The following is a 12,748-nucleotide window of genomic DNA, read 5'->3' on the forward strand; positions in this document are numbered from 1 at the left end:
CAAAGCTATTCATTTTCTAGTCCAAACACCACACACACACACACACAGAGTGTAGATGAGAGATACAAGATAATAATTATAATTAAGTTGGCCAAAAAAGGGGAGGAAAACAAGATAACAAAAAAAAGGGAAAAAAAGAAAAGAAAAGACTAACAAATAACAGTTAGTTCAAGTAAAATATGAACTAGGCAGAGACCCTTCCCATGCCCTTTGTGGGGAAGAGGTAGAGATAGACATAGACATTTAAAGAGAAGCAGCAGATTCAGATTTGGAAGAGTTTCTAACATCAATGGGCTGGGCATCCTTACCATGCCAAACGACGGCGATTCCGGCGCGCCTCCTTCTTGTTCCCCCACCACAAAACCCTATGGCAAACACAATCCCAACCACTCTACACTGAGCTTACCAGAACTGCAGTCCTTCCTGTCACCGGCTGGAGGCTCGCGGCATTCTCTAGACGCTCCCACACTTCCTTCCGTCTCTCCACGTTGGACTTTTTCCGGGCTTGCTCCTCCTTGTAACTTGCAATGCAGGCCACAATCAGCGCGTCGTCCATCTCTGCCAGCATTCGTTTCACGTTTAGGGTCAAGTTCAGGACGGCCTGGTTCCAGTGGTTCTCTGCGTTTTTTTCCAGAGCTGGGAACACAATTGGCACTATAACTTGCCGGTTGTGCGCAATTAGGTTCACGACTTGGTCGTTGTTCCACAGGAAAAGAGCCCTTTCGGCTACCTGCGCACGAAAATAGAGAAGCTCTTGAGAGAATAAATGAGGCCTCAAGAACAAGAACAAAGTCATTGTGAAATATACCGATCAGCAAACTATAACTTCACTAAGCAAAAGAGATTCCATGTAGCAAAGGATTCTTTCGAAGGGTAATAAGCACTTCATTTCGTCGTCTAAAGCCTATTATGTTTAGGCTACGTCTAAAGCCTATTATGTTTCACTACTTAACATTTATCAATAGCATCCGGACCAGTTCGCCTAAAGATTTCTAATTCTTTGTTGCTGCTCGTTAAGACGTCCTTAAATAGATCAATTCTTGGATCTGTCCCCCCTTCTAATAACACCTCTTCATCTTTATGCACCTGTAAGCATATGGAGTAACATTTATGACGATGACATTTTAGAAGATCCTATTGAATTTGGTGAAAAAGTTGCACAAAAAGTTAACAATTTGATGAAACGAGCATAGCCAGCTTCAAAACAAGCAATTCCTGCAGCCTTGTCATAGAGTATACAAAAATGATTAAATGTAGGGAAAGCAAGCTCAACAATATTCGGAAAAACGGCTGCTGCCCATAGATAATGTAACCAGAGACAAATCATATAAGCATATGCCACTAGATCCCACAAAACAAATTATGTGCATCACCATCATTTCAATAAGTTGAGCTGAATTCCAAAACGCGATGAAAGAAACCGTTACCTGAAAATGGTAGCTGTTAATGCAGTGGCCAAGACGCCAAAACAGCGGAACCATGACTTTTTGAAACTCAGCCATGTTAATTATTTCAAGAATCTCCTCCAATTGACCCAAGAACATCACCTCCTTCTGGCTATTCGTGACGGGCCAATATTTCAAAAGCCCCTTAATCACACAACTAGCCAGCTTCGGCTCCTTCTCAATAAACTGACTCACACAATACGACAGCTGCTGAAAGTAAACCCCCAGTGACTTTGGCTTGTGCAGAGGAATCAGTGCCCTCGAAAGAAAGATCTTGTGTTCCTCTTTTAGAGGCAAGGCGAATCCCGTGATCACACTCCCAAAAATCTCCAACAACTCTGCAATCCCATTGTGTTTCTCCGTCTCAAACACGAATCTATAGAACACGCTGCTCATACACTTCCTTATAAATGGACGATGAACCATAAACTTCCCATATACCCTGTGGAGAATTGCCTTCAAACAGTCCCTTTCCCGGGGATCCTCTGAATCAAACAAGTCGATGATTCTCAGAATAAACGAGTAATTTATATACTTCTTGGCGACTTTAGTTTCCAAAGAGGGCGAAGTCACAAACTTGAGCAGGAAATCGTACACTATCTGCAAGTGCGACCAGGCCGGATCAAATGTTGGCTCGTCATCATTGTCATTCTCACCTGAACCCGAGCTACTAGACCGGGTACTTGGTGGGAAAACACGAAACAAGTTAACCGAGCACATCTTGCAGGATGCCAAAATCGCGGGCTCTGTGAATTTTGGGGGGTTCTGTGATACGAAATCAAGCAGCTCGAGCAATGTGGCTCGCTTAAGCTCCTTTTCTTGAACATTCTTCACGGGATCAGTGAAATCAAACACTACACAGCAGAGACTCAGCTTACTTATGAAGAGATTCATCTTTTCTGAGCTCGGGACGTCCTTGAACGCGAGCAACGGCTCGATTCCAGCAATCACACAGGCCGGAAAGACTGCAGCTGAAGCTCTTTTCGCAGCAGGGTTGCCAGCAGACGATGAATTCGGCCCCGGGTTAGGGCTTCTTGGAGAATCAGGATCTGATTTCGGGGATTTCCGAGGCAATTTACCAAGAATCTGTTTCCACATTCTGGGCTCTCGAGGTTTTTTTTTTCCAAGGGAAAGTTGAAAATATATAGCTCTAAAGAAAAAAGACTGAAACTTTAGGGTTTCAAATTAAAGGCATTTTGGAGTAAAGTATACCTAGCCCAGAAACATAATAACAACCCAAGGATGATGAAAAAAAATTGGGGATCTGAGAAAAACAAGCCCTAATTTGAGAATGTCCTAATACAATCGCATAAAATTACATAAAATACGAGATCTCTACACAAATTCTGAACGAAATAGCTCCATATAGATTCAACCGAAGCTAGAAATTCATCAATGCACCCCCAAATTTCCTCAGCTGCACCCAACCAGAATCCAATAAACAACCCACCACGGCAGAAACCATAATTTCAAAAGTGAAAGCAAAATGGCTTACATTCATACATATCTCTCTGCATGTAAAAATGTGTATGTAACAATGCTCTCTTTCCTGGGTTTAGAGAGAGAAACTGAATCAATCCTTCAAATGGCTAAAAAAAGAACCAGAGAAAACCTAGGATTCCCCAAAACGAGGAGAGGGAAAATTAATTGGGAAGAAAAAATGGCAAAAACCACACACACATGCAGATTCGTGGGGGGGGAAAAGCTGGGATCTTCAGTTACACACACACATTGTATTATATATGTGCAATAAAGGTGTCTGTGTTCGTGGGTGCCAAAAACCTAGGAAATTTGCCATTGATGGGCTGAAAAAACAGAGGGGCGTCGTCAATTCAATAATTCCATCACTGTTTTCTTTTTTGTTTTTGTTTTTTTTTGGTTTCAAGAATTCAAAATGGGAAGCGAAGGAAAAACAAATTGGAAATTGGGAATTGGGGGAAATGGAAATGATGATGATTGTGCTTTTTTCACAGTGGTGCAGAGTGCAGATCCACCATCATCCATGACATGGGATTTCGCCTTTTTCTTACCTTCTTTCCCCTTCTTATGGTCCACTCTTTATCAAATGTTTCTAATTTCATTTGGGGAAAAAACCATTTCTCACCCTAAATTTTTCAACTTTTCTTTTATTCACCCCAAACCTTATTTTTATTTTTATTGGGTAAATCATATTTTGTATCCTAACTTGTACTCCCATTTTTCTCAAAAATAATTTTCATGTTTTAATACTCCATTAAAAAAAAAAATAACCCACTATATAAATTTGAACAGCGAAACAATTAATCATCTGATCGAATTTTTAAGTGAAATCTGCTTTTTGTCTCACCTGATAAATCGACGTCATTCCACCTAAGAATCTAACGAGGTGACTCATCATTCATTTTTCGAATTTTGTACAGCGAGATATTTTTTAGAAAATACTGAAAATTGAGGATTTTCTAATAAAAAAAATACTCTCTAAGTCCCACTTCATTTGATGTAGTTTCCTTTTGAGGTCGTCCCACCCAACTTTGCATATGAATTCTTTTTTTTTAAGTAATAATTTTTCACTATAATAAATATGGATCTACATAGTTTACACTATTTTATACTACATACTTACTCTTCTTAATAATCGTGTCGAAAAGAACTAGGCCAAGTAAGATGAGACGAAGAGAATAAAAGTTAGGGACATTTTTGAATAATACTAGAAGTATGGGACATGAAATATAATTAATTTATTTTTATTTTATTGCAATTTCTATGGTGGATTTTATTGTATTACATTGAATGTAAGTTTATGAAGCATATATGTAATTAAGAATTTGGTGCGATACCATACCGAATTTGCTTATTCATCATATAGAAACAAAAATTTATAATTTCACTTACACTGTAGTATGATTCTGTCACATTTAATTTGTAGGTCTTGTAGTAATTTGCAAGCTATGTATATAATAATGATGATTTATTTAATGCACGAAAATTAATGGCTGTAATTTTTTACATGAACACAGGAAAAAATCGTTAGTTGGTAACATAATAACACATGATGTCTCGATAAATAAATAACAAAGGAATTGATAATTTAAGTGATAAGAAGAAAATGGCTTTTAGCAATTAAATTTGCAAACAAAGACTTGTAGATTTTAAGTTTTTAACTTATTATAAAGCTGGATTTTGAGTCATCATACACGTCGACAATAAATGCGATATTTGTTATTTATTAATCACGAGTCTTTGAGTAAGATCAATAATTAAAATAAAAATAGTATTCTCATTCAAAGTCCCAAAGGTGCTTAAAAATAAGTAACAATACAATTTGGATGAATTTTCAAACTTAAAAAAAAATGACAAAACAAAAGAATAATTAAATATTTGCAGGAATACAGTCGTTATGGTGCAGGTTCCAATTGTGAAGATAAGCATAAAAAAAGACGAATAATGTAATTTCATCCATTTTCATGAGCAATATTTGATACTTTCCACAATCTTTCATACTTCAAGTATATGTCGAGACAATTATATTAAGAGGAGATCTTCTGTGTGAATGGAGACTCACTCACACACTTTTATATAATACTTATAAATGTTCGATTAAATATTTTAATAAGACACTTACAAGTATCATGTTAAAGGAGTTTGATCTGATGAATTGATTAAATAAAATTTATAGAATTGAATTATGATTAAATAATCATCTAATTTTAATGTGATAAATAATTATTCATTTGAATGATTAAAGTTCAGGCTAAATTATATATCACGGCACGGGCCAAATCTTGCAAATTAAATATTTAATTTAATTTTGTTTATTTTATTAGTCATGTATAATCAATCAAGCTAAATGTCTTGATAGGGTAATATAAATCATTGGCACAGTAAAATTTGTGATATATTAATCACTTTTACAAGCATACTCAAACTAGTGATTTTTTCCAATCCGATTTGAAAAACTTATTATTCGACTTTTAGATATGTAAAAAAGTGTCTTATCTTTTTTGGTATTTTGCATTGAAGAAAATAAAACACATTTCCCAGAGTATTAATAACATCATTATAAAATTTAAAATTAAAGTAATAAAATTTGATAACCAAGTAATAAGAAAATTTTCGATAATCGGGTCAACTCACTTAATTTTCGAATTGGTCTTATTAAGCTCGGGTTATTCAATTGTTTTTTTATTAAAAAATTTAAACCATAATTCATTATTTTTTATCGATTTATTCGAATCTAACTCGTTAATTTTGGACTAAATTAATATCTCTATGTAGCAACAATCTTTTGACAAAATGTCATGTGACAAATAGTTTCTCATATTTTCGAGTTGTGAGCCATCATCATACCCGTGGCATAATAATCACTTTTGAATTGTCGTGATTTTTGCACATTTGAAATACCATGCAACTTTTATGATTTGATCCAAATATTGGACCATCAAATAATTGCCACATTCTATCAACTACACATAATAAAAAGGGCAAAATTCAATAATCAATTTAGGGTTCAATACTTTCAAATATTCAAATATGGGACTCCCAACTAATAAAAACAAAGAATTGGATAAGTTAATTTGTGTTGGGATGTTTATGTTCCTCTTGTAACTTATCATTTGTAATATAAAAGAGTTAATAAATCATAATTCAATTTCCTCAAAAAAAAATCATAATTCAATTGATAAAACATATCTAATTTAATTAGTAATTGAGCGTTCAAATCACCTATCATAATTCATAAATAAATATATATATATATATATATATATATATATATATGTGTGTGTGTGTGTGTGTGTGTGTTAAATGACCCTTTCAAAATTATTCATTTGATATTGGACTTCTAAAATAATAGATGTTGTAATCATTATGTCATTTGGAGTATGCACGTCGAATGGAGTTATATTCGTTTATTCATTTATTAAATAAATATTAATGAAAAAAGAAAATGTCATAAAAATTGATAAGAGTACATAAGTATAGACGCATTTGAGCCCACAACCCACACTCACAATAAATAATAAAATTACAATTTTACTTATAATGATAAATTAAATTTACTTGTACGATTGACCATTTAAAAATGACACCATCAAATATTTAAATAATAGTAGTATTCTAATTCAACACATATGCTTGACACTATCAAATATTTAAATAATAGTATTCTAATTCAACACACATGCTTAGTAAAAAAAAGACTAATTTGTTTAAGTATACGTCACGAAAAAAATATTGAATAAGATTATTGTTATATTTCATGATTTAGTGGAGTAAGTGCGTGATGCATTTGTATCATCAATAAGGTAATTAATTACTCACCTAACCCCTAATCAGGGGTAAAAATGTAATTAAACATCTTATTATCCCAATATTGTTTTTTTTTTTTTTTGAAACTGAAAATCCCAATAATGCCAAGCAATCTCTGTCCCAAATCGAACGGCGCAGAAAAAAGGAAAGAAAAAAAATAAACAAATAAAAGAATTGCGAGGAAAATATGACGTCATAAAAATTAAAAACCATTATAGTAAAAAAGATGAGCCAGAAAAATAAAGAAAAAAGTCGCCAAATATATAAATAAATGAAAAGCACAACAACTGTAGAAGTAGCTTGAATAAATCCATCAACAAAAACGAGCTTCCTTCTTCCAGAAAAATTTATTCTGATTCTCTGCTTTCGTCAAACCCTAGTTTTAGTTGTTTCATTCAGGTGAGTAATTGAATTGTTCATTAATTTGATTACCTGTTAGCTCTTAGTACATAGATTTTGCAGATGTTTTAATTCGTGAATGGTGAATTGATTAATGAGTTCGTTTGACTATTCCAATTCTATACGGTTTCAGATTTTGATTTTGAGTTTACTATGTGTTGGACTGTGGGCGTGGATTACGGGGAGGGTCAACGATCTAATGTGGAAAAAGTTGCAATTTAGGGGTTGGGAATTGGCTTGGGTTGTGGAAAATTGAAGTAGTTCAGCTTTATTTGGTGGTTTTTGGTGTTCTTTTCAGCTCGTGGAATTGTTTGTGTTAGTAACTGGAATTGTGTAGACTAATTCTGTTGGTAGACTTCTGCTTCGGAATTCGGTATCGATTGAAGATCATAAGCGTTGTTCTTTGAGCTATTGAGATACAATCTTTCTCCAAAGCTTTTCTACTGTGTTTATTTGGCTTTATTTTGTTTGGTTTGAGGAGATGTAGATATTGTGACAGGAACGGTGAACTAACGTCGAAGAAAGAATATATGTACTGAGTGCCTTGTTCTGTAATTTTTGTTATGAAAAAGGGAATCGGCATTGTGTATGAGTGTATAAATGGAATGAGTTAGCTTCTAATGTTTATGCTTTATTTATGCCTTTATGTGCTGTGAACAGATAAGGTCAATCAACGCCCTTAAGCTCTGAGAGATTATTGCTGCTCAATCTTCATTCAGCATACTAGGAAGGGAGCTAAATTCTGAAGGTTTTTCACTAGCCTGTTGTCCCATGTTTTCGGAGTGTCGTCTAGGGTTGGCAGACTTGAATGGCTTTTCCCATACTGGGACATCATCATAAGAGTTCAACTGACGAAGCCGATTTGTTAATGGAAGGAGCTGACAGTCGCAGCGATACCGAACACGTTATTGACATAACAGGCAGTGGTACTGCTTCTTCATCTAATTCATCCCATGAAAGGCCATCAACTGGTTTGGAGCAGCAAAGGAGTGAAGACCTGCCATCTACTAGTTCAAGGGTTCCCCTTTATCAGCCTCAACCTTTTACTGCCGGTGGGTCAAACTCAAGGAGTTCATCACTAAGTCGTAGAGGAAATACTCGCAGCCGACAAAGAAGTCCATTAAATTCTGGTTTATGGATATCTGTTGAGCTAGTATTAACAGTCAGCCAAATTATAGCAGCTATTGTTGTCTTGTCCCTGTCCAGAAGTGAGAAGCCTCGTGCTCCTTTGAGAGCATGGGTTGTTGGATATGCATCTGGTTGTTTGGCGATACTTCCCCTTCTATATTGGCGTTTTAAATATCGTAATCAAAGTCCTGAGCAGGACTCATCTCAAAATGGACAAGATGCTTCCCTTAGCAATAACTCTGCTGTTCCTTTCGCGAGGAGGTCAATAAGCAGAGAAGATAGCTGGACAACTGGTACATCAACTAGAAGCACTCAGAATAATGGATTACCGAATTCAAGGTAATGGTTGTTGTATTCGAGCATTTAGGATTGGAATGCTATACAACTTCTTTTGACTTGTCATTTTCATGAAATAAAAGTTTCTGAATTGCAGTGATGGAAAAGTTTATCTAATCCTTATGTGGTTGTCAGAATAAAGGAAAAGTTGGGTAACATGTTATGGAGAAGCTTATGTTCAATCAGCGAAATTTTAGTATCATTTCCGAAGATTGTTTCTTCTCTATCTAGTCCCCCAATTACTTATACCAGATTATTGTAATTTGTAATGTTCACTGGATATCAGGGGTGGGCCGGGAAAAGAGGGGGGGGGGGGGGGTTGCTAAAGACTTACGAGACATTCTGCTGGAATTATTAATTTTTATTTGTTTTTTCTTCTGTTTGGTTGGGTTGGGGAGGGGAAGCTGACTTTATATTGAAGCTGCTTTTAACCTGTTTATAAGACGTAGGTAATAAAATAGAAATGGTACAACATCTTATGGAAATGTTTATTGGGGCATTACTCTGTATACTTGATGTGGCTCATATTCTAGCTAACCAGTTCTACATGATTACTCTGTATACTTGATGTGGCTCATATTCTAGCTAACCAGTTCTACATGCTTCTTCCTCAACATAGCTGTAACATTGGGTATCTTTTGCCAGTCCTGTAGCCTAAGAAGAAGCCATGTTGCCTTTGGAAGCTGTGTCAACTTTTTCCACGTAGAGCCAATCTAGGAGTCCTACGAAAACTTTCTCTTGATATTTCAAGTACTTCTACTTAGGCAGCCTAATAGCTGCGTTTACTGTTTCAGGCTTAAGGTATTTGTCGAATATTTCAAGATGGCTTTGGACTGCTTCTTTGCTGTGTGGTTTGTCGTTGGAAATGTATGGATTTTCGGGGGCCACTCGTCTTCCTCTGAAGCTCCCAATTTATACAGGTATGAGAAAATATACTCGGCTAGATCTAGCATGCATGGAAAGCATTTCTTATCTAATGTTCTCGATTTGTTTGCAAATTTTCCACTTGCAGGTTGTGCATAGTGTTTCTGACCTTCAGCTGTATCGGATATGCTATGCCTTTTATTCTGTGTGCTACAATCTGCTGCTGCCTCCCTTGTATAATATCAGTTCTGGGCATCAGAGAAGATTTTTCTCAGAATCGAGGAGCTACTCAAGATTCGATTAACTCTCTACCAACATATAAATTTAAAATGAAGAAAAGCAAGGGCAGTAAGGAACATAGTTCTAATGCACCCGAGGGTGGGATAGTGGCTGCTGGAACGGAGAAAGAGCGTGCAATCTCAGGAGAGGACGCAGTAAGCTTCTCATATCTCTATCTCAAACAACGCGATTCAGTTTTATTCTCATTCAGCCATTTGATTGCTGATACAATATCTGCAAATGTATATAACCTCTGAATTATGCTCTCCTCCACAGGTTTGCTGCATTTGCTTAGCGAAATATGTCAACAACGATGAACTCAAGGAACTGCCGTGCACTCATTTCTTCCACAAGGACTGCGTAGATAAATGGCTGAAAATCAACGCCACATGCCCACTCTGCAAAGCCGAGGTTGGTGATACCATTTTCAGCTCGCTCACTGAAGCAACAGCCAGCCTACGAAACAGCACCATGCTGTATCGCTGAGGAAAAAGGAGCGCGAAACAATAGCCCGGACGGTCTTACAAAGTGTTCTTTTGTCAGTTGTGCATAGTCGATCGTGGTGAGGCCCGAACATACAATCCTATTTCGTGGGTTTCGGGCCGAAATTGCAATTCCATTTCATGGTTTGGGGCTGAAATTGCAGCCCTATGTCATGGTTTTGGTGTTGTTGGATTAGATTCTGCTGTAGTTTGATGTATAAGTGTTCTTTGCCTAAGATAATGTGAATTGTCAAGAATATTGTTGTGTATTTCAGGATGAAAAAAAATGGATTTATGTACTTGTAATGTAATATAATGATACATGTTCTTTCACATACTAAATTGTACGATTTTTTTTGTTGGATAAATAAATTTTAGAGATCGTGTGATTTAAATATTTGGCTTCAAACATTAAATAGTAACATTAAAAAATATAAGGGTTATCATTAAAAAATAGTCTAAATTTTCGTCTTATTGTAACTTTTTAGTCTGAATTACAAAAATTACAAATATTGTCTGAATTTATCAGCGTTGTTCAATTTATAGTCCAATTCAATATTTCACTAAGAGTTCAAATTTTAATCTGATTTAAAATCATATGTTTAAGTGTTAATTATAGCCCAAAAATGAAGCATGCCGTCGTAAGACTAAACCCAATCATCGAAATTCAAGTAAGGCCTAGTAAGTAATCCCAACAATACACATGCAAACAATCCAATCCCCCACATAAACTCACTAAATTGGATTTGCAATGAGGACTTGGACAGAAGACCTTATAATTTTAATCGATAATAGATTTCCATGCAAAAGGTAGAAGACTTAGCTTAGAGAGGAGAAGGTCATGCTGCGTCGTTCAGTCGAGCACAGCGGAAAGGCGAACTTTGCTTGCACCCGGTAGCAGCGGGGGTGGCAGTTTTAAATTAAATAATTAATTTACCATTATAACCTTATATTAAAGTAATTGATAAAATTAAATTAATTATATACAAAAAATGATGGAAATTAAATTCATTTTTTTAATTGGAAATGATGATGGGAATTCATAATTGCATATGGAGATAAATTTGAATTAACTGTTTTATTTACTTCCAACTAAATTAAACCCAACACTAAGATTTCCGTTGATGTTGTATAATAAGTTCTTTATTTCGTTCTTGATTTACCCCCGCTCTCTCTCTCGCTCGTTCTTGATTTAGAGGGTGTTTGGGTAAGCTTATTTTAAAGAGCTTATAAGCTCTTGGAGCTTATAAGATGTTTCAAGAGCTTATAAGATGTAATTTTTAAGAGCTTATAAATTGTCAAAGTGTTTGGATAATTAAGCTTATAAGCTAGAGAGAAAATATTTTTTTAGAGAGAGAAAATCGAAGAAAAATGAACTTGAATGATATATAATGAAAATAATAAATTATAGTTGAAAAAAATTTGTAAAATGATTATTGCATATGAGATTATAAAAAAATAAATTGGGATAGAGGAACTTATTTTTTGGGAAGCTTATAAGCTCTTGAAGTTTATTTTTGGAGCTTATAAGCTATTTGAGAGCTTATTTGGCCAAACACTTTAGAGGAGCTTATAAGCTCCTAAACAGCTTATAAGCTGTTTTGAGGAGATTATAAACTCAGCCAAACACCCTCTTACCCCCTCTCTCTCTATCGCAAATTAAACCCAACACAAAGATTTCCGTTGATGTTATATAATAAGTTCTTTATTTCGTTCTTGATTTACCCTTGCTCTCTCTCGCTCGTTCTTGATTTACCCCTCTCTCTCGCGCGCGCTCTCGCCATTTGTTTCTGGCTTTCATCATGGACAACAACCCCGACACTAATGTCGGCACGGGGCTTCTGTCGGCTTACTGTATTGAATTCCGGCAAGAAGGAGCAGTAGATCACCAACTTGGGTTGCAAAATACGAATGTGGTTCAATTGAATGCCCAAGTCGCAGCCGCCAACCGCCGGGTTCAAGATTTAAGGGCGCGGAGCCGCAAAATTGAATCCAAGAAAAGGAAGATTCGTGATCAACTTGCCGCTGCAGGCAGGGCTAGGGTGATGGTAGTGGGTGATGTTCCCGCTGTTGCAGAACTAATTAATGTTCACAACGCGGATTGCATCTTCATTCCACATACTGCGGAGGTCAGGCAAGTGATGCTGCAACAACAACTCCCTCTCCCAGAGCCATAGTTGGTATCTGCCGTATACAACTGCTTCTTGAATTTGCACAATCAAAATTCTCCAAATGTGTTTTTGAGCTCGCTCCAATTTTCCTTTTCCTCCGCGTTGTAGATTGGATCTTTTTTGGGCAAGTTTGTTGAATTTGTGGTGTTTAGTGATATCAGTTCTCTGCTTTGATTTTGGAACTAGTATTACTTCCGTGCGATGCACGGTGATACTTATTTAATTAAAATAGTAAAACAAAATTATATTTTAGAATATTATAGTATGTGAATATAGTAGCATGAAAATGAAGATGAAACCATCTTATAGTTTGTGAAAACAAAAAAATTATATTTTAAAATATTATATTTAGAATGAA

The 12,748-nt window shown here is 35.7% G+C and overlaps 3 protein-coding genes across 4 annotated transcripts in view; 2 read left to right on the forward strand and 1 right to left on the reverse strand.

Moving 5' to 3' along the window:
• LOC131015234 (probable glycosyltransferase At3g07620) overlaps positions 1-12,748 on the forward strand; it is a 1,181,237-nt gene that overhangs the window by 148,710 nt on the left and 1,019,779 nt on the right. The gene's annotated exons all lie outside the window — the stretch shown is intronic.
• Positions 59-3,531, reverse strand: LOC131015257 (serine/threonine protein phosphatase 2A 57 kDa regulatory subunit B' kappa isoform-like). Of its 2 annotated transcripts, XM_057943572.1 has the most exons (3): positions 2,941-3,497; positions 1,428-2,862; positions 59-730 (listed from the first exon to the last, which is right to left on the reverse strand). In XM_057943572.1, exons 2-3 carry the CDS (start codon positions 2,541-2,543, stop codon positions 392-394), a joined length of 1,455 nt encoding a protein of 484 aa, XP_057799555.1. In that variant the 5' UTR covers positions 2,544-2,862; positions 2,941-3,497; the 3' UTR covers positions 59-391. The 2 variants fall into 2 exon arrangements, with proteins under 2 accessions (XP_057799555.1, XP_057799554.1); XM_057943571.1 differs by having other exon boundaries at positions 1,428-3,531.
• On the forward strand, positions 6,965-10,561 carry LOC131015267 (E3 ubiquitin-protein ligase At1g63170). Its single transcript, XM_057943585.1, has 5 exons — positions 6,965-7,130; positions 7,791-8,597; positions 9,389-9,514; positions 9,607-9,892; positions 10,014-10,561. The coding sequence occupies exons 2-5, from the start codon at positions 7,939-7,941 to the stop codon at positions 10,221-10,223; spliced, it is 1,281 nt and encodes a 426-aa protein (XP_057799568.1). The 5' UTR covers positions 6,965-7,130; positions 7,791-7,938; the 3' UTR covers positions 10,224-10,561.

Source organism: Salvia miltiorrhiza, chromosome 3 (assembly GCF_028751815.1).
Source record: "Salvia miltiorrhiza cultivar Shanhuang (shh) chromosome 3, IMPLAD_Smil_shh, whole genome shotgun sequence".
NCBI classification, from domain to species: domain Eukaryota; kingdom Viridiplantae; phylum Streptophyta; class Magnoliopsida; order Lamiales; family Lamiaceae; genus Salvia; species Salvia miltiorrhiza.